This window comes from Seriola lalandi, unplaced genomic scaffold, assembly GCF_002814215.2.
Source record: "Seriola lalandi dorsalis isolate HSWRI2012SDOR001 ecotype SW California unplaced genomic scaffold, Sedor1 jcf7180002053538, whole genome shotgun sequence".
Lineage (NCBI taxonomy): Eukaryota > Metazoa > Chordata > Actinopteri > Carangiformes > Carangidae > Seriola > Seriola lalandi.
Window position 1 is genome coordinate 78,747 of NW_019524091.1, and position 23,345 is coordinate 102,091.

A 23,345-nucleotide genomic window follows, 5' to 3' on the forward strand; every position below is an offset into this window, starting at 1 on the left:
AATATCAGACAATCAGATTTTTTTTTTTGTGAATCAGTTGCCAAACTGTAAAACTATGTAAAGTATTGAAGTAAATGTAAAATATGCCACTGAATTAGCAAAGAGGAATAGTGGTGTTTCTGTTAGTTTGTCCACTGCCTGTAGTATTCAATCCAAACCACCTCGCTTGCCACATCGTATACTATTTACAGTGTAAAATATGTTGGCAAAAGCTGGTTAAACTAAAAATGTCTATTCAAACAATATGAGTCATGATACCATTTCATTTTCCATACACATATACTGTATAGAAACACATGCATGCACACACACACACACAAATACTCCATTAGCCTCTCACTAGTTAATTTTATGGTCCACAGAGAGAATGAAAAAAACGCTATAATTAATGCAGATTCTTTCAGTCGACACACAAAACACGATGACCATAGGACAATCCACCAAAGGGGGAATTCTCCCGCTAGAGTGAGTGCCAATGTGGATTCCCTGTGTACTTCCGAGACCAGGGTGACAGTCTCACAAAAGCTGTCATGGTTAACACACAGCAACCCACAGAGAGGAGAGAGAGCCCGACAACAAGGAATACAGAGTGGGGGAGGGTCTTTGGTACAAGTGGTCTATGACGATGAAGGACAAATTAGATTTAATATGTTAATTAGATGCAAATCTGTCTGGTCCAAATTCCCTAAATAACATAATTTAGAAATTACTTGTTAAAGCACAGGCATGCAACCAGTCAGTGAAACACTGTGGAGGCATCAGTGTTTTTCCCCATGAGGCCATTCTAATGTCAGACCATTTTACTCAGTCAGTGGTAGCCATAGGAACGGTCAAAATACTGTATAAAGCAGCCTGACAAAAGACTGTAAAACACAAAATGATGTAAGTGATGAATAATAAAGCAAACAGACTGTGTTAGCTCTCTTGCAACACATTTTGTTTTCACTTGTATAACTTTGAACCCGGCTTCATTTATGGTGCAGAATCAAGTATACAGGCAATAAAAGGCAACCAATGTGACATCTCTTCCTTTCCATTTTCTTTTCTTTCCACTTTTATTTATTGTATGTTAAGTATATTAGCAGATTGCCCACATCCCTTCCCCTGGGCACTTTTTTTCTGCCACGCAATGTCAATTTAGTCTGCAACAATCAAATTCCTTTAACTCGTCAACAGCCCAGACCAACTCTCTTACTAGTTTCAAAGGATTACTCATCTATGCTGGTGGCCTCTGAGGAGAGAAAATAACTCTGACAGCGTCATAAGTTTTAGCTCATCAGAAACGGAGACAGTTCCTGCAGCTCTGGAACCCTCAGCTCAAATTTATATGCATTTGATAATGAAAACAAATGAGCTGTTTTATGCAAAGTTAAGATGCTGTGGGCAAGGCAAGATGGTAGAATGTTTTGAATCCAAAACACTAAGACTGTCTCTCTCTCTCTTTCACTCTGAAGCGCACTCTGCAGTGGCCTGAGCTCTGGAATGCCTTCCCCACTGGCCCCGGGGGAAGAGAGACTGACAGGGAGGGGTATGTGTGTGTCCTGGGGAAGAAGGAATAGAAGAAGAGGAACAGGAGGAGGTGGGGGGCAGCACTTTGCAGGCCCCATGACATTTCCCATTCCTCTTCATAAATTGCCAATTTAAGTGGGCATGGGCCAGAAAGTATCTTTATCATGCTTTATTTCAAGAATCCTTACAGGGACACAAGGGGACTGCCAATAAAGAATCTGATAGAAGACCCCATTTTCTGTGTGTGAATCGATGCTAATAGAAATACTATCAACCTGACAACAGTGTGTACCGAGAATAGGTGTGCTATAATTCTGAACACACACATAATACTAGCATATGATTGCACACATTTGCTCAGTCAACTTGGAATCTCTTCTTTGTATATTCCCAGTATATTAATAATGAGGTCAAAGCTACTATGTGTGTGTTCACACCATCAATCAGTCTCAAGGTCAAATGCAGTCAGAAATCCAGACCACAGAAAATGTTCACTGATTTATTTCCTGTGTGCTCAGGGTACTTATATCACCCAAAAAGAAGATAAAATACACTTGACATAATGCAAATGTAAATGAACCAAGTGGCAATGTTGAATTACCGAGGGCCTGACCTGGTTTCATCAGTTTTGGATTAAATTAGGGCAGATTGACTGTTGACAATCCTGGCTGGAGAGTTGTTGATATTCATGCTCGCAGTATTGTGTCTGAGGTCCCAGTGTGAATGTCTCTCTGGCTCCACAGGCCCCCTCAGTATCAGACTCTAGCAGCAGAGTGGGGCCCACTGTTAAAGGGCAAATATCCCTCTCACCTCCTAACAACAGTGTTCAAAGTGAGAGCTCTTCGACTGCTGGAATAAAGAGCACTGCTAAATGGCCACTTTGGACAGTTGTTGAGCTGCAGATGCATTAATGCATCCACAGTAAAACTGCAAAATAAATGTCTCACATGGATTGTACCTGGGGTTAATTACAACAATGTCCTCTACAAGTCATGGAAACAGCTGGTACAGTCTAAGCAAAGGACGGGATGGATGATGGATGATGGAGCACACATGTCCTTACTATGATCAATCATCTTAGCTCTGTGATCACGGCTCTCTGCCCACTGTGTTTCAAGGGAGAGGATTCACAATGCAGCCAGATGAAAGATGGACAAGAGCTTTCAGCTGCCACACATTTTCTGATCTCCCTGTCAAAGTTGGGGCTTTCTCCATTGTTCCACTTCCAATTTTTGTCTGTTCCACTTCTAATTTTTGACTTTTATCTGTTAACAATATGGATCAAGCAGCTCTGAGACAAAAGTGAAATTTGTCTCCTGCCACAAGTGCAATATGATCTGGAGTCCTGGGTTGCCATGGAGATCTGGTATAACAACAGATTTGGACTGCCATTAGCACAGATCATTAGGCAGAGCTTCTTCTGGGGCTAGGTGAGGTCATGAGAACACCACTAACCCCTGGACAACAGCTTGTTCAATAATGTTAAATGGACGAGGTATGGCACAAAGGCTGTCCGTCCAATCCTTCCAAAGAGCCTAATCCCAAAAGTAAACAAGGACCAAGGCAGAGCTTGCAGCTTTGTACTATCTTTGGAAATCTTTGTGAATTTAGCATAAACCATCATTTGATGCACAGATTGTTTTGATAGGAACCTTATTCCAACCACTGGTACATGATATGTTGATGTATTATTTTAAAGATCAACAATAGAGTTAAAGGTAAATTACCCCATCCGACACTGAAGAGACATCCTCCACAACTCTTACAGAATGCTCTTCACCTCACTTTCTATGCTGCTCAACTACTTTTGTAAGGCTTCGCTAAACTTCACCAACAAAGTTTAAAATGAAGAATGGTCATGAAATAACACCATTAAAATAAGAGAGATATAAATATGAAGAGGAAGCACTCTCCGCAAACTGTTCCTCTTTGCAATAAGCACCATTCCCTTTTCCTTTGAGGCTGGGTACAAAGGAGCCGAGGTCATTAGTTCAGCCTGTCTCAAACCCTCCTGAGCTAAGGATGGCAAGACATTCATCTACAGGCACAATTGCAAAAAAAAAATAAGGAGTCTCTGTGTTCAGAAATGCAGAACAGAGAAGCATAGAGCAAAGTAGGATAGAGGAAAGAGAAAGGGGCCCCAAAGCCCAAGACTGAACAGAGGTCTCCACAGACACCCACACAGACCTTTCTGAGAGTCAGACACTGTGACAGCATGGGTTGGTGTATGCATAGACAGATGGCGATAGATAGGAAAAACACAACCCTCAAAACTGTTGGAAAAATATCAAAGTACACTAATGAAGAGTTATTACTTTGTATGTCCTATGGGTGACAGGATAGTCATCTGCATAAAAAGGGACACTTTAGGAGGTCATTTAAATCACAGACAAAGGATGTTGGAGGTATGAGAGCAAAACGGAAAATCAGACAGAAGGAATGTGTCTGCCCAGGCAGGTCACGCTGTAATTAGAAAAACCTGTGGCCTGCTGACCTCTCCAGCCAATTAACTGCAATGACAGCCACTATCACCCCTTCAAAGGCCATCTAAAAACACCCTGGCATGTTAACTGATAAACTGTTTTTCCTCTTCTTTGAACTAGCAAAAGAAACTATTTGCCCATGGATTGGGGGGGGGGGGGGGGGGGTTTAAACGGGACTATGACTTAGTGCGTTGCTGTGGTGTAGATGACATCACCCCCTGCTTCTACTGAGCCCTCATGTATTTGTTTGGCTTCTTGTCCGTTGCTGCGCACACCACTTCCAAAGGTCACAAACACCATCGCTGCTGAGTGTGTGAGAGCCAAATTAGGGTAATGGAGAGTGGTCACTGGCTGCTACGGCAGACAGTGGGCCTCTGGGAACCACGGAAGCATTTCTCCAGCCAAAAGCCGCTGGACAGGGAGGGAAGCGGCAGATTTGACCATCAGCTACTGCATTTAGCTAACCTCCATGTGTTGTTGGTCGGATATCACCAAAACACAGAGCATGCATGGGACGCAAGTTATAATTCAACTGAAAAATATATGCAATTGAAAACCAAATCAACCAATAACTAATTAATGAGCATTTAATAAAGTACTAATACATGATCCTCAAAATTTTCAACCTGTTTCTCTGCCACTTTATAGCATCTATGAAACTATACTGAAAAGAAACAGCATAAACAACATCTCCAGGCATATTCCTTAATTTGACATGAAATTAGATATTAATTGCTTCTAGCAACCAAAACAGAGACGGCTAAAATGAACTTAGTGTCAGGCTGAATAATAAAAGGGAAATGAAATGGTAGTTCAGTCGGATTATCAGGCTTGATTTCATCAACTCATTATGTGACGTGATCTCGCCTTCAAGTGAAACTTGTAAGGTCAAGTACACATTATGCCCTGCATTCAAGGTGTGAATGCAGTTGTTATTCAATTTTACAACAAAGATTGTTGCTGCCTTAGGCCCTTTTTCTAACGATGCTATATCATTTTTTGCTTTTCATTGTCAGGCCAAGGAACTAGGAGAGCTACAGATAAAAAAGGTGGGTTTTACTCAAGGTTATTAGAACATAACTATGGGTTGTGCAAATGTTAAACACAACTTACCATAAGACCAATATAAATCATTGCTATTTGGTTAGGCAGCATTAACAACTTTTAGGAGTGTATGGCCATAGCGGTGTGATCAGAAAAAATTTATGAGCTTCATAGACTTAATTCTCAGAAGTCTTTACTCATGTAATGTGAAAGTTAAATGTAGCTGAGGCCAGTATTTGTTGTAAAAGTCAAACAGAAAACAGCGACACTGGGCGACCAGGTTAACAGCTTTCCCCGATAGCCTTTATTTTAGTTTTCAGAAGGAGAGACAGGGAGTGTCTAATGTTGATACACCTGAGGTTTGTGGGCGTGTGCGTGTGTGTGTGTGTGTGTGTGTGTGTGTGTTTGTGTATTTGTACATGACTGTGTGTGTGTGTGTGAGTGAAAGATGTGGTTTGAGCTACGCCCTGCTAATCGTTGCCTGCTGGCTGCACAGTGCTTTGATAGCCGTGCAGGTCTGTGAACTCAATGGTCTCCTTTGTAAATCAGGTGCATTTTTTTCTCCACCATTTTAAACCCTACCACAACTGTCTGGACATGAAAATCTACACAAACATGACTGGGAGCAAAAATAGCAAACATGGGCCAAAAAGCTATTCCACAATTGTCAGCACAGTTTTCTTTTAATCAAAGTTTAGGACAGTAAACTCAATGTAACCCTGTGTATAGGTGTTTTTAAGTGAAACTAATTTAAACATTTGTCACAGAATGTTTAGTCTTGAAAGCTCTTTACTTAAACTTGAACAAACCCTAGCTTCATAGCTGTATGAGGTTGCTCAGTACGAAGTGTGCTCCAAAAGGAAAACCATGGGCTGATGATAAAGGACTCAGTGGTTCTGGTCTGAACACTACTTATTATGGTTAATCAAAGGATGTTAATAATGTATCTTGATGTTGCTTGCCTCTCTCTCTGTCTCTCTCTCTATCTGTGTGTGGCATAACGTGGAGTCTGTCTTTCTCTCATGTATAGGTCACACACTGTATGTAATCTGTGGTCTAGACATCCTGTGGTTAACTGTGTGCATCTTGTTTGTCTGTCCTGGTTCAGCACTCACAAGTTTTGATTTTGCAACACCAAATCTTATGAAAAAAACAGTTTGTCTTTTTCAATTAACAAATTTCTGTCTTCTTCAGTATCAAAGCTTTCATGAACTCAATGCTTCCCTAACTCACCAAAAGTTTCATCCAGCCACAAGATCTACACCATGCATTCCTAAATCACCTGGAACACACACTTATTCTTGGCGTATTAGAAGTTTTCCTAATAAAAGGAAATGTTTAAACTTCCACCCACGACGGAAGAACTCTGCAAGGGAGTTTTCGTTAAGTTCCCCAACAAGCCACAGGACAAGGAGGAAGCATGTCTCAAAATGGCTGCGGTAGATATGGCTGAAGAGGACACTGCCACCCAGCTATTCACAGAGAAGAACCAGGATAACACAGGCAGGGTTATCCAACACACTGGAACCTGTGGGCAGACTCAGTCATGAGCGATGTTTGTTAATGTCTGAGATGAGGAGGGTCGGCCACCATGTATTTGTCAGTGAAAGAGTCCACTGTGAACCTGAACTCTGTGTCATGCTTTCCCTTAGTGGGGTTGGAAGACTGCACCTATCCAGCCAAAAAAATAGACACCTCAGACTAGAAACAAAGTTTTTATGTCATACATTATCAGTAACATGAGCCACATCCTTTGGCGGGTGAAAGACCATTACTGTTTCCTGAAGCCACTGTGGTTAGCACACACTAACATAACCATGTAGTACTGAATCTCAGATGAGGAAAACCTTTCCATTTCTAAAAGCACCAGATGAAATAGATAAATTATTCCTTGCAAAATGGTGTGTTAGCTGCACTAACTGTAAAAAGAACCCATGAAATAAAGTTTTCCTGAAAATGTTATGGTTATAATTTATATTTGCCCAGTAACCAATAAAAAAGCTGTTTTTGTTTGGACAAACAATGGTTCAACCACCTGTGGTTATTGTTTATTGAGGGAAGTCCTCCCATAACAGTAAAAATTCCTGATGTTAAACCCCTGAGGGCAGCTGAAAGAGAAAGAATACAGAAAACAGGAAAGGAATCTCTGCGATGTCTGCTCTTGTATTTAACTGTATCACCACAGAAAAAGAGAGAGGGGAAAGAGAGAGAGAGACAGAGAGAGATAGAGACGGACAGACAGAGAGAGAGGGAATACACTGTACAATAGAGAAAAAAGAAAAGAGATTGCAGACATCAGAGACTGCTTTCTTCAGCCTACCTAGACTACAACAAACTATAGCACAACAGCAGATACTAGCACCTCGAATACATTATTAGCTTTATCAACATCTCACTCTAAAACGGAGTGTTATAAGCTTCACAAAGGAAGTAGTTATTGCAGGGCTATTAAGTTCAACTGTAGAAAATTCAGCATGAAGGGCAAACCTACTAACCCTATCATCACTGTGGCACTGCCAATTTCAAGAGCCATGTGAAATCCTACAAACACAACAAAATCCTGCCTTGTAACCAATTTGCTGTTGCCTCTGACCCTTAGAAACAAATCACTGTTTCATGTCAAAACACCCAAGAAACTCACAGAAACTGCAGAGACAGCATGTACCAGTCACCACCACAGCTGAGGCAACAGAGTGCAGTACTTAATGGTCTCTCTCTCGCTCACTTCCTCACTCTCTCTCACTCACACACACACACGCACGCACGCACGCACGCACGCACGCACGCACGCACGCACGCACGCACGCACGCACGCACACCATCAGTTTGTACATGGGTCGTCTGAATTATGAATATTCCATTTATCTTTCACTTTATCTTCCTGAAATCTAAATGAGGTTGCTCCTAATCAAAAATTGCCTCTTAAAAATGGCATTAGAGACTTAAAAAAATTCTGCAAGTGAGCAAACCAATAACTCATTACATTCCTGTCTACGTCTGCTTATCCTCTGTTGTTTTACCGCCTGCTGTGGGAGACCATGGTGATGATAAAAGCAATGTGGCCACATGTTCACTCTTCAAATGAAGGCCAAGCTGCATCTGAAAAGAACACAGAAACGCCACCCTTTAAGTGCGACTTTGGTGCAGATGCAGTTGTCACGAAAGATGCTATTAGGCATCCATGAAAATGAAAAAGTGCCAGCATTAGAGCCGATTCATCCTTTGCTCCTTCACATTTTAGTGGTTAAATCTTGTTTTTTCACTCTTGACAAATCTGAAAACTGTATCTTATGTCATTGCTGTCAGCATGACATGCAGGGCAATTACTGTCCCTGTTGACACACAGCTGGGTAATTACAAGTTAAAGGCAGTAGAGATGCCCCCCCTCCCTTTTCTATGATTGCAGGTCAACAACAGGGCTGGTGTCTCCCGTCCAGCCAGGTGCGTGAGTGGCTTCTGTCTCCGTACTGCCAGATAAACTGAGAAAAGTCTTGCCAACTGGTGGTGGTTGCATATCTGTTTGTGTGTGCATCGCTTGTGTGTGGCAGTGTGTGTTGTTGGGGGTTGGAGAAAAAAACAGCTGAAACTGTTATCGGCCAGAGAGAGCGCATGGCTATGCATGCTAGTGTGATTAACACTGCGTCGCCCACAACAGACAGACAACTGTCTGGCAGCTGCCTCGAGCAGCCAAGCTCATTGAGTGGGAAGGCAGAGTTGGAGGGCCTTCAGAGGTATTACCTAACCCACACAGTCACACTCAGCAATTAAAGCTGAGTCAAAAGTGCTGCTACTCTGGGTCACATCATGAACTCATTGAAGATACTCCCAGGACCACAGTGACAGTATGCAGCAGCTCTCCTCTGTGAGGAATAAAGGAAAGAAAAAGGCCAGTTTGGTAGGAAGAGCATTAAATCTTAGTGGAAAACTGCAGACTTGTCCTGACATGACCATCAAATGGATTTTCCATGGCTTAAAAAAGAAAAAACTTCAACACATTATAACATGGCAAAAAACTTGATATGCACTAATTAATTGGCCTGTGATATAATTTAGTCCATATTAACTCTTATTATTGGATCTAACATTATCAATATTTCTTCTACAGGCTGGAAAACAGAACCAATTGATTACACTCGACTTAATTATCAGCACTGTGGGCTGTCACAACCGTCTCTGTCTGTTGGACTTCCCATAAAACAATTTACAGGGTGATACTGAAAAAAATAAGCAAGTTGGCTTTAAATTAATACCTTTGTTAAATGTTCTGAAGCTGAATACTGTGGGGGCACTGACAGGAGAATCACAGCCATGCACGGGGTATCTTCTGCCAACAATTAATGGAGGCTCACTGCTGCTAACTCAAAATACTGTTGTTGAAGAATGTTCCCATTAAGAGGAAAACAGCATGGAACAGAATCACACAAACCTTCCTGAAAGTAAGATACCGTCCGAAAACTGTTCTACCAACTTACACCAAGCAATTTGTTTTGAAGTGAACTACAAACCAGACACTGCTGTGAATTAATAGGAAGTCATAGGTGAAAGTTGCAGTAAAATCTGAGGAGCCTGTATCCTGAAAGCGAACACCAATTAAAACACTGGTTGAGTTTTTACAATATAATCATCTTGTGTCTTGGGGTCTCAAATCTGTTAACTCCAGTGAGGCCTACTTGCAATGTAACCTTTCTCAGAAAATGCTCACATCAAAGGCAACAGGCCACAGCAAACTAGCATCCCACTTCCAGAATGACATGGCACTATAAAAAAAAAAAAAAGTACTTAAAAGGGATTGAAATGGCCAATTCCAAACAGATTCCTTACAGATTGAGTCAAGAAGAGGCAAGCAAGGAGGACCAAGAGGAGGAGGAGGAGGAAGGATCTAGGAGGAGCACAAGATGGAGAGACTAAATTAGCAAACTGTGAGTTTTTGTGGTCTTGGCAATGGGGAGATCCCAAAGGAGAGCTAATGACTGTGGTGGTATCTGGCATGGGGGCCAAGTTTCCTTGACTGCTTTAAAGTTTCCTCCAGTCCACAGCCACCATGTCATGAGCAACATATGCTGAGCGATCTTGCAATTATACTATTATCAAGGTCCTCCCTCTGATTTCCATTATATGTTGCTGAGCAGATTTTACAGGACTTTGTCCTTCTGGTCCTTCAGAAGCAAGGAAAGTCTGCACAGTCTGGCCCTGTATGAATGCAATAATTAATAAATAATTTTCACTGATCTGCAAAAAACTAAATCTGCCAAGAACAAAATGACCAAGCTTACCAAACAAACTTTTAAAGACAACAGTCCAGTATAAAACAGCAAGAATTGCTGCCCCAATGCTGACATCTCAACCATAAATCTCTGATGCTGTAACAGCCAAACTAATCTTTTACACAATGTGTCCAATTTGAATATAGAAAGACAATACTAACATAAAAATATCATAAAATGGAAGACAAAACTCCACTGCACCAGACATTCAATTTAAACTGAGGTTTCTTTTCCAAAACACTTGGGATCAAAACAAAATCTTTATTCAAGCAGTGCAGAAGATGCAGTGAATATTTTATGTGCAATATGGTACTATGTCATCTCAGAGACCATTAACTATACTCCAGCGTGCCCAATTTGATAAACACAGCCTTCCCCATCAGGGCTTCTGTGTTACTAACATCATTTCAGGTCCCAGGAAGAACCTGAATTTCCAAACAAATCCTCCTCTTCAAGGACAACAGACAAGTAAACACAGAGTGGTATAATATGCATTTCAACATTTTGGATGCAACTTACAATCTGAAATGGTACGCTCTTTAGCTCGCCAAAACTTTACCAGGATCTTTCAAGAACCATAATTAAGATAATTTAAGAAATACTTTTATTTATTACAGACTACTTACATGTAATTTTTTCAACAATTTCACAGGAAATTACCCACATTACATTGAGTCTGAACTTCAAAAACACCTGAAAATAAAAAAAATATGCTGTAGAGATATCTGTACCATGCAGGACCAACAGTGGGTCAAAGTGACCACTGCGAGATGTTGTATCTCTGCGACCTCTCATCTGTCTTAAGAGCTCTGAACAACAGAGAGGAGTGACCAGATTTTATTGTCCCAGCATGAGAAAAGGAGAGCGAGCTGCTTTGGCTTGATGGATGGGATCCAACTGGGAGAGTGAGGCTGGGATAAAGGAGCTGTATCCTACCATAAAACTCTCCCAGGCTGCTCCCAGCCTTCACAGGCACAGAACCTCCTGCATGTAAGAGTATATGTGTGAGGGTGTGTGTGTGTGTGTGTGTGTGTGTGTGTGTGTGTGTGTGTGTGTGTGTGTGTGTGTGTCTGGAAACAGGGAAGCTGTGTTATCAGGGTGATTCATGCATGCGAGACAGGTTGCAACAACTTGATAGAAAACAAGCCCACAATACTAAATTTACACTCTGTACTGTACTGGAGAGCAGTGGCAGTGACTGATGTGTAAAGCAAAGCCAGACTCTTTCCCCTTTAATCTTTGCATTGACTGTTGAGTGAAACAATCACACCAGACAAAAGCAGAGAGAGCAGAACTATGACACATGTATCTACTGTATACAGTGACTGTTTGAACTAGACTGCCTGCCTCAAACCAGTCCTGAGGCGGTAAAGCAAGTCTAGGCTGGTAGATGCAGTCTAAGCATAAATGGTCAATCTGCTATTTCAAGACAGAGCATTTTGGGGGGCCGGGCACTGTGTGAAAAAGAGACTAGTCAACAATGTTTTGCTGACAGTGACTCATGTTTAGTCATGTTGGAAAATAAAGATTTCCAAAAGGAAAAGAAAACATCTGTTATGATACAATGGCCAGGCTGTCTCTACAGTCAAAATTAAATAGAAATGATGGAAGGTATCTTGCTCTGAACTGAGAGTTATAGACGTAACAATGGTTCTCTGAACTTTGAATGACCGAAAGACACAGTGGGCTGGTGCTGGGGTGTATCCCTGGTGGCATTCAGTGTGTGAGCCTTTATAGTTGTAATTTTCTCTACACAATCCCTTCATAGACTGTACAAACCCTTACCATTACAGCAAGAGCCTGTGACTTAAAACATTGCATTATGGGCCCTGCTGTTATACCCAACTGCAATGGAAAGCTTCATGTTTAAGAAAATGGCCAGTAATATTTTCATGTGTACTCCACCAAATGCTTTATTGAAGGTTAATTTGCATTATGGTGATAGTCCTTACAGTTATGTATCAACAAAGCACTGGAAGGACAACGTGTGCATGATTCCTATTTTTTCAGTTTTACCCAACCATTTACTAACTTTTGTTTTGTTCAGTGTAAACAAGTAACTTGACCTGTAGTATTTTACTTTACTCCTTGGGCAAACATCTTTTCCAGCTCATACTGTGGAAATATTAAACACATATACTGTACACATATTTAAATACACAGTACACAGTATTTAAATATGTGTCAATCACTTAAAATCACACAGCCAGTCACAGACAGAGGTGGTAGGGCTAAATTGTTGGCCATATATATATATATATATATATATATATATATATATATATATATATATATATGACGGCTTAGTGGATAGCTGGCAAACATACCGTCATCTAAGGAGTTAGAATTGCTTTTCTGCTTTCATCTCAACTTTCACTTCCAACTGCAACTCATTTCAACGTTCACATTCTGAATCTTAACAAGAGGAATGTCTATGAAATACACCGTCAGTTTCCAAAGCCAGGAATGAATGTATAAACCTGGCTGCTACCAAAGAAAATAAGATGATCATGAAGAGAAGTGTTTGTACATCTGTCTATGAAATAGAGTTTGTGTCTAACCCTTGGGGTATGGGGAAACTTGTTTTCTTGATCCATGCTTGCCATTTTGCCTCTTTGATATTCCACATACCTGAATCCTTCTTGCTCCCCTTGCCTCCATCTCTGTTCTTCTTCAGCACTGCCTTGAACATGGCAAGATTCCTGGAATCTTCTCTTTAGAGCCCCTGGAGGGGAAAAAAAAAAAAAAAAAAAATCAGCCACTCGCAGCCATGACAAGACAACAGAAGTGTATCTACTGTCATAGAAAGTAAGCCATCGAAATTTTCTAGCAACACAAACGGTCTATTTCCATTCGTGGGACAGAAAAGAGGCCATTTCCTCATTTCACCTGCAAATAACAAAACCAGTCAAACACTTGCAAAAAAGACTTTAATAAGGACAAGTCTTTTAACCCAAAACTAACCAAACAATACAAGATGTGTCCTCAAAAACTAAACAGCACAATGGCAACACAGAGTATATCCGCATTTCATACTGCTTAGCTGGCACCCGCCTGGAAGTTTTCCCACAGCACTCCCAATCCTGCAGGTCATCAGTGGAGGGGCACATGGAAAGAATGCTCTAATATTTAAACAGAAAAGGACACGTTCTGCTATCTTGCTATGCAGGAAAACACTCTGACGAATGCCCTAAATTCCACAAATAATTGATGCTATGCGGCTGAACTTGGGTGTTTGCAATTGTTTTCCATGGTTGTTCCCAATCTACTGTGCACTTTGAATCCTTAGAGTGAAACGGTATAACATGAACTCAAAGTTTAGCCTGGATGTGCTTGTTTGCTTTGGAATTATTTATTGCCTCATGTAGCTGGACAACGGTCAAACACACTTACCTAAACACAGCAGCAGCTACAACAGTTAATTCTGTGGGATTTTTGGTTTCTATCCCCTTCAACACAATAGTGGACTGCTTTAGTGTACCCCACTGTATTAATAGCAGCAGAGTAATCTTTCCAATGAGGAGAAAAGAATGGTTTCAACCAAATAAGGGTATGCCTTCTGCAAATAAAACACACAGTCCTTGCACTGAGTCCTTAACCCCAGAGAGCAGGCTTTAAATATCTAGCTCCTCTTACTGCTGCTGAGAGAGAGAGAGGCTATTGATCTGCCCTTTTTCATCCGTGATGGTTTCAAATGAAACACTGAAGCAGAGCTTCCACCGAATCAGTTATCGGGGGGGGGGCAAATCCCTGATGAGCCTCTGCATCTCAGCTCAGCCTTGACTGGTCAAAAAATGAACTTTTCATGGAGTTTTATTCCACCAAGGCAAAATATGAATCAAAATGATCAGTGTAGTTTCAAGGTAACACCTGGATTTGGGTTTCATTCTGAAATACCCAGGGAAACACACACACACACACACACACACACACACACACACACAAAGCAAGCCCTTCATATTCTCCAACCTTTCTCCAACTAGTTAACAACTGCTTACTTCAGCATTGAACACTACTTTCACTATAATATACAGTATCTCCAAATAATGTGCACGATAGATAAAGACCTCTGTCACAATATCCAGTTTAATATGTTACAGTATATTGTCACAACATAATTACACCCACATAATCAAACATGAACAAATATCAAGCAGATAAAATGCAGAGCACATACAGCTTCTGATGCCATACCCACTTCATGACAATTATGAAAAGCAGAAACTCTTAGACCAGTATAAGCCTATATTCCCGACTAAATCAAATTTAGCATGTTCTCAGACTACTTCAGACAAATCACAGTATACCACTATAACTCTCCTGTGGTTGTTAAGTGATGCTCGCAAGTCACAGTTATGTGAGATATGACTTCAACTTCCTCAAATTAAAAGGCAAACATAATTATACCAAAACAAATACAGCAACAAAATCTAGTACTGTTACCAGCAGTGTTGCTTTCTGATAACACTATTAGATAGCTGATGCTAAATTAACATAAACATGTATAATGTTATTAACGTAAACTAAAAAATTGTGGACAACAACCAAGCAAATGATAGTACTGAAACTGTAACGATTGCGGGATGCATTACTGTTACGTTTGAACAAGGTTAATAGTCAATAGCCATGCTAGCAGCTCTGTGATGCTGTACTTAGGCACAGTGAGGCTTTTAGCTAAATGCTAATGTCACAACACGTAGTGCTCAACAATGCTGAAATGCTGATGCTAAGCAGGTATAATGTTTACCATGTCACCATGCGAGTTTAGCATGTTAGCATGCAAACAAAGCAGTAAATGCAGTAGAACTGAGGCTAAGAGGTATGTAATTCACTTCACAAGTATTTGTTTAAGTGATGGGCAATATAAAATGTTGACCTGATGACAGTGCTAGAAGTCAGCAGATCATTTTTTCTGGATTTTGTGTAATGTTTAAGGACGTGGTCCCTGGGTGCCTCTGCTAATGATAACAAAGAGCATGACAGCAGGGTAAACAGGTGTGATGTACTAAGAAACAGATCTGTCTATGTCAGTATAGTATGATACAGCACAGTGCATTAGCCTAGTCAGTTGGACTGCTGACTGCTATGTGGGAGCTGACTGCTCATCTCCACAGTAACAATAAACATCACCCAGGTTAACCCAGAGGAAATGAAAAACGCCCTCTTGAAACTCCAAAAGCCAACATGACAAATTCCTTCCATCCACCCTCCCCCGTCACAGCCATCAGACACACACACACACACACACACACACACACACACACAAAGTCAGTCCCCACTCTGAGAATGAGACATCATCTACAGGTCTCATCTTGAGGTGTGCTTCTGTTCTGCCATTTTTATCCCCAGGTGGAGAATTAAGCCCTGAACATTACTTGAATGAATGTCAAACAATTCTTATCACTGTGTTAATACTGATTTTACCATGACACAGTGATCATAACATATACTGTAAACAAACCAAGAGTCTTTCGGTGTCTGGGCACCACAATGTAGAAGCAGTGCTACATACTATAATAGTGTGATATTCCTCCATACAACACATTCTTGCCAATTGAACAGACAACTATAACACTTGACTGCAATAGCCAAAGATGGTGACAGATGAAGCTGATGTTATAATGGTACTTACTCTGATTTCAGATAGAGATGCAACATTTTCTTCAGAAGTGACACAAGTACGAGGAGGAACCATTAGTAATATGCTAATTGCTCTTTGCACAAGTTAACCATAAAATCCTAGTCCACCTACTCCAGCTAGGCCACATGTTTCAGTCTTTATAAACAGACAGAGTAACACCAGCTCTGTGTATATGGAAAATCTCTGAAACTCCATTAGAAGCATCAATTCCAGCTATACTATGAAATGACAACTTACATGACAATGAATATCAGTTACATCTACTTATACACTAGGAAATGCTCAATATAACACTGTAAGATAAAGTATTCATGCCCTGCAGAGTCAAGCCATTTCACTCTGAGTATTCATCAAGTCTTGTGTATTCATTTGAAACAAGGCATGAAGTCAGTATGTGTTGATGTTGCCTAAGCCTTAGGCTGTTTTTATTGGAAGTAGATGTGAGGGATGCTGAAAAAAAGTTAATGAAATCAAAGTCTGGATCCTACAATAGCAAAGGCACCACAGTCATCATCAAATACAGCTAAGCCTAAGCTGCAGGTGAGATATAACTGTGACTTTTGTGAGAAAGTCTCCTCAGTGAGGAGTCACGGACTGAATGGTATGCAGCAAGACGAGCATCAAGATTCCTCAGGCCTTCAAAGTCAGGTCCTTCCCAGCGCATTTAAGCTTTGTTTGGATATTAGCCTCAAACTATGGCCCCTTAGAAGGGGCCTTTCATTATAACAAGAGAGAAGTGAAAGTCCCACGGTGGCTCACAGGTCTTTGTGGACTCACATTGGATGAGGAGACAAAATAGACTCTGAATATTCACATTTACCCTCAGAAACAGCAGAGAATTAAGCCCAAGGTATTGCCTCTTCTTTTATGTGAGTATACTAACATCCTCTTCATTAAAAGTCTTCAGCAGGCTTCAAAACACCCAAAGCAGTTGAAGGGATACAAAGCAACGACAATCATGGTATTTGGGAAATAATATGTGGCATTAAGAATACCTCTCCACCGCTGGCATGTTCAGTCAGGCATGTGTCAGCTCTACGACCTTCACATGTGGGCTGTCTATTACCTTGGAACAGCTCTAGGTAATAATAAAAAGGACTCCAGTCGATGGTACAATGTAGAGATGGTGTCCTTTCAGAGCAGAGAAATTGGAACCCAGAGTGGCTAAAGGGTGCCTCGGGGTATCAACATGTACGTTTTCCAGGTCACCATTGAACTGATAGAGTCCAAATCCTTACAGGTTGTGAAGTAGAAAGGATCCTCACCTGCACAATGCTGACGTGACATGTGGTTAATGGGGCCAACATGCAATACCACAGTCAACTGAGAAGACAGCTATATATAGAACGGAAATAGGATTGTTTGTCCCAATTGCCTCTGGCAGGGAAGCATTTCACATACACTGGCGGGTGGTGAGTTAGAACCTGCTTTGTCCTCTGTTTGGTGGCAGACAATAGAGAGAGAGCACCCTTAAGCTCAGATCAACTTCCCCACTCTTCCAGGAGCGGCTGCAGACAGCTATTTTCCACCTGATGCGTTTGTCTCTTTCTTTCTGAAAACACCCTGCCAGCTCTCCTCATCAACTGATTCTACATGAATGATCACTCTCAGATTTCCATGCTGTTGTCATAGGAACACGGAAATTCTCACTATGGGCTGACCTTCAAGCTTGTTTATTGCACACAGCCTAAAAGTGACCAGATATTTTAAAATATTCCTGTGAACTCAATAATTATCTGTTCTTTTGTTGTCCAGTCATTGAGTGCAGGAAATAGGCCCAGTCTGGATGGTGAGTTCAAGTGCTCCATAAACAATGGGAAGTTAGCTAACAAACCCTTGAAGGAGGAAGTGTAGGGAGTAGGTATGGAGGACAACATAGTCTCAGTGTCAGCTATTGTAAGCAAAGGTTGTTATTCACACTAACATGAGTGGAAGGGAAATAACAAAAGAACAGACATTTTTATGCAACAAGTCTACCGCTTTGACTCAAGTGCTTCCTGCACGGCCCTCCACCTTCAAGCCTATGAGAAGCATGCCTTCATCTTATTATCAGCAAATAGGGAAATGTCTTGGAACACAGATGGCTGGCCTTCAAGAGCAAAGACAATGTTTAACTTGTTAATATAATACTACAGCCAACTTGTATCATGTGACGGGCAGATCAAACAATTTTTCAGGCCAGTAATCTGCCACCTGTGAGTTTTGTTGCACAATAAAAAATGATTTCAACAGAAACACTTTAACGTATTTTTGATTTACACATGAGGTAGACAAAATGGTCTACATTGTGCAAAAGAATATTTAATCTTAAAAAACTGAGGTAGCAACATTGAATTTTACTGAGAATTACAAAAGCATCTCTCCAGCACCTCTAGGTGTATTTTGTATGTTGGCAGCCCAAACTACACAAGAGTATGCATTTAACACTGTGGAAAAAAATGAAGGCTGTCAGTGGCGTATGCAACACCATTGTTCCATTCCTTTAGGAAATTCTTGAAAGCCAATTAGCAGCATTTGTCAGCAATGAAACGGTTTTTTTAATTGAAAATGGCCATTACACATCAAGAAAAGTGGTAAGTTTAATGGACCCTTCTACAAGAGCTTTATGTAAGTTTATATAAGAGGACATAGTCATCGCTAGTGTTGAGTTCTGGGTAAAATGAGAGCATCATAACTCTAATGCAACATCACCAGTTGTTTTGGCATGAAATTTGGTGTTAGTCATAAGTATGATCATGTAGCGAGCTCGTCAATACTTAATAAAAAAATCAGGGGAGTATTCATTTTAACCTTAATGGTTACAGACTGTATGACCTGATTTGACCTTTGTGATTATTTACCCTTACCTAGTGGGAATTATACTGTCCCATCACAGACAGAGGCTGATTCAAAGTTCTAGCTTGGGGCAAAGCCAGCTATTTTTTTTTTTTTTTTTTTTTTTTTTTTACTGAGGAGGACTAGCCACATGGCTCAGCATGAAATTAAAAAGGATAACAAGTCTGATCTACTCATTAGACTGCCCTGGGAAAGATACTGTCATTTTGGAAAGACTGATTCGCCCTCTGTGGACACTTGTCCCAATATGTGGCCTCGTCTCTAATATGACTGATTAAATCCAGACACAGGCCTACATGTATCGGTTAGACCTGTGTCTTTTTATCCCAGCTGTGTTGCCCTAGAAGTGTCAAGGCATGTTTTAGAGAGCAATCATTGCTGTGAATTTACAGTTACCGCAGGCTCTGGAAACTGACTGAATCTGAAACTAAAATGTTGGAATAAGACAAGACATTGCACACCCTCTCCAAATAAATATCGCACTCCCTGCTTCATACAAATTAAACTCAGAACTAGGCTAGCCATAGGCTTACATATAACCTACATTGATTTAGCTAGACAGATCAGTGTGTAATGTTGATTTATGGATGAGTTAACACGTGAAGCAGGATTTCACAAACCAGTTTCTCCACTTTGAGCTTTTCCTTTTCTGTCAAATTACTTCAAACTCTTTCCACTGTAATTACACACTCCTCACACGACACCAGCTACCACCTCTCTGCTGAAATCATCAACCAGCCGCAGATTTAACCGCATACTGAGTTACAACAATCACCTCATCAGAGTTATACTCATTAACTCCCATTATCACTGCTGATTAAACTTTATAACACTAGTACTGATTCACCATAGCGATCAAGTGTTAATGAACATCTGGAGTAAAAGTAAATAAACCTGCATCATTGTTGCTACCACTTAATTCGACATTAGCCTCCCAGGAAGCCTCGTATTTGATTAAGGGTAAAACATTAACAAGTAGTGTTTAAAGTCTACAGGAAGTTCCTGCAAACACTTAGAGATATTCTCTCATATTAAGATTTGTCGGTCAGAGGGTCAAATAAATGAATCATCTTACCAAGGCAACAGACAGCATTTTAGAGTTACAGCAATGTGGCAGACTTAAATCCAGGGGCAGAACAGCATGCCCAGTAAGCCAGGATTTAAGCCACTACGAATTCAACAGGGCTTCAGATCAAAAACCACTTTGCAGATAACATGTCACCACCACTTGACAATTTCAGAGTGCAGGTTTATTCTTAGCCAGACTCTCTTTAGCTATATTGAGTGAACTAATAACGATTTCATTTAGTGTATAAGAGGGGTATTCGATTAAAATTCAGAGGGGTCCAGTTAGGCAAAATTTCCTCAAGCAAAAGGTCTGGCATATCGGTTTAGAGGGTAATGAATTATAAATAACTTCTTTAATAATAATTTCATGTTATTTTCTCATTCAAAGGAAAATATAGCTGTAATAAGATTAGAAACTGTGCATCTTGGAATAAAGTGCTTTGTTTTACAAGAATGAAATAGGCCTAAAAAGTGTACCTTGTATTTCCCGTTTTCTTCTTTTTCATTAAGTTCAATTCACATCCTCCAACAACTTTAAGAACTCCTTTACTTTCTTTCCCTCTTATATCCCACTTTCCCCACTTATTTCTCTATCGTCTCATCTCTCCCCTGTGTGTGTGTGTCTCACTCACGCAATCTAGTCGCAGCGACTGGAGTAGCATCACATGACCAAGTTGTAAAGGCTAGAAAAGGTGCGCCAGTTAAAACAGAAACCCCATCAAAATGTTAGAATTCTCAATGATTTATAAGTTATAGCTGCAGGTCCAGATAGGACAGCGTCTGGGTCTGGAATGGGACCATGGTTTACCTATGAGTGATCTCTGGTGAAAGACAAGAGAGGAATAGGGACTTATTCATTTATATGCCACAACTAAACAGAGGGGACAACTAGCCTTGGACAAAAATGTACATACTGCACACAAGTACGAGACAATCTATTTTTATGTGCACTGTGATACAGACTCAGGTATGGCAGAGACATAAAAGTTGACATGTCTGACTCAGAGACAAGCTATCATCCAAAAAAGATTTATGCCAATGATTCATTGTTATGACAGGAATACATCAAGCTTTGCACAAGAGTCCCACAACCACTTCCACTGTCTGCCTGTAAAGACTCACTGACTTCGACAAGCATTCCCGCAAAAGTCTGCGAGGGCTCAGGGCCGTCCCACTGTGAAATCGTAAAGTGCTTGAGGGCTTTGTTCAAGGGAAGATCCCACAATGCATAAGTGTTGTGACATGAAATGATGATGAAAATGATGGTGTAATTTTTAAAGGAAAATTAAAATAGAAAAATTCCACAAAACATAGATACTGATAGCACAAATATTCCACTTATTTTAACACTTTTTACAGTTTACTGACTACAAAAAATTTCACAAAGTGCTGTCCCATTCCTCACACAACGTCTGGACTCCTTACGTCCTCCCGCACCCAACGTCAATTAAAATCTGTGAGGGTCAATAGCTTAGGGATGGTATTTGGACTGGGCCCTTGAGTATTCCCCACCTATTTGTGGTGTTCAATTGTCATTTTATTAAATCTGAATGAAAAATATGTATTAGAGTCATGATGGCAATTTAAATTTTGAAAATGTAATTTTATCATCTAACCAATTTCAACTAAATCAATATTTAGTCATATTGTGAAGGTACTTGCCAAACACTTGCACACTGTGGTATGTCTAAACCGCTCTGCACCTCGGAATCTTTGTCTGTCTGCTTTCAAAAAGGCTTGACAAAAATGTAAATCAGTAACAGCTGTTACTAAGAAGCACTTCCAAACACACACGTGCTTCTGATGCACACATGCAAGCATTCGTGCACATATGCACGTGCACAGACCTTGGAAACATATACATGCTTGTTCACCTGGACTTTCAACTCATACTACAGACTGTACCTTTGTTGTGATAAACTAATTATTGGAAAGAAAGTCAGAGGAATGCCTCATACTAGGACCCTAGCTAGCACTATCACTGAAATACAGGCACAACTCAATATGTATGGATATCATTTTGTAACATTTCAATGTGCTGAGGGAAAATGGGGCAATTAAATGGTAAAGCAAGCATGTTGATATATAAATTGTGATTAACAATTTCAGGAAACTTGAGCAAATTCAATTACACAGCCCAACTTTGACAATTGGCTTGACACCAGATAATGTGTATGATCCTTTGCCCACCACTGAGAACTAATGAGAACTGATAGTAATAATCGAGCCATATAAGAACTTAAAGATTCACATGTGATGTCCATGACATGCATCTTCTCTTAGAGGAATAATAATATCACTATACTTTCATTTTGCTATGGTAGCCATGTTAAGCTTTTATGACCACTTCAGGTGCTTTATTGAAGGAGAGTGTGTCTCTCCTGGCATGGCATGAAACACAAAACAACCATGCCTTTGTTCAAGTTCCAGGAGCTCAAGGGGTAACTGCTTCTGCTAGTGTTATTGCACCAGTATTTCACAACACATCCTAAAACCACCTCTGGGATTGTAACATACAAAGGTATCTTTGGTATATGATATAAAACATTTTTTTTTTAATCACACTTCTAATACATAATGGCTTAGGAGTTAAGAGTTAACTTCAAAATAGAACAAGATTCACACAAGATTTTGAATGACAACTTTCACACTGAATTAATTTGAAACGTACTAATGAAGTTAGATTGAGTGATTTAGGCCATCATGTTTCTGCTTATATTTGTGGTAAGGTTTGGTTTGTGGTATCTAGTGTCCCCGAATCCCATCTCGACTGAGTCTCTAAACCATTACATTCAGGATTCATTCAAAAACAACTGTGGTTAAGTGGTATGCTGACAGTGAGGGTCCTGAACCCAACGAATCTCTGAATATCTGGCTTTCCTATTGGAACCATGTGCTTCTACAGTGAGTAGCCCCTTTCAAAAGTACAAAATAATGACCATCATCATCAACAACAACTCAGTATGTGCTGTCTGTCAGGTCACTGGCTCCAATAACTTTCCCTCCTCAGCTATAACAATGCAACTCTGATGCCAGCATCTGTTACTGGCCAACTGGCTGGGGACCATGGGAACCAGGCTCTGTAGAGACTGGGAGGCAGACCCTTGTGGCACTTTCAATAAGACGAGTGGCCTGTAGTACAAACATCTCATAACACTGCAGTTGGTGGACAATCGGGGGGTAGCTCTAGCCTTGGCATGGAAGCATGCAAATCCACAGTAATGGTTCCATAATCTGCGTAAAATTGCCTGAAATTATGTTGGAAAGTTAATACTGAGTATCTCCAGGTTAACAGGGAGTCAGCATGATTGTCAGCAGCTAAGCCTGTTACACCTGTTGAGTGCAAAATGGAAAATCAACACTGTATATAGTGGAATTGCCACTGAAGCTAGATTGAGACACATAAGATATAGGAAATGGCAAATCTTGTGGCAGGTTCTTTCAAGATGGAACATCAAGAGCTTGTGAGGTTATGAGGACTTAACAACACTCAATCAATGA

The 23,345-nt window shown here is 40.5% G+C and overlaps 1 protein-coding gene across 2 annotated transcripts in view; it reads right to left on the reverse strand.

Moving 5' to 3' along the window:
* The window catches only part of LOC111651230 (protein TANC1), a 96,631-nt gene that overhangs the window by 71,623 nt on the left and 1,663 nt on the right, over positions 1–23,345 (reverse strand). For both annotated transcript variants that reach the window (XM_087172632.1, XM_023401195.2), the window contains exon 2: positions 12,932–13,025. In XM_087172632.1, coding sequence (XP_087028758.1) covers positions 12,932–12,992 — 61 coding nt within the window. In that variant the 5' untranslated portion in view covers positions 12,993–13,025. The remainder of the gene's footprint in view (positions 1–12,931; positions 13,026–23,345) is intronic.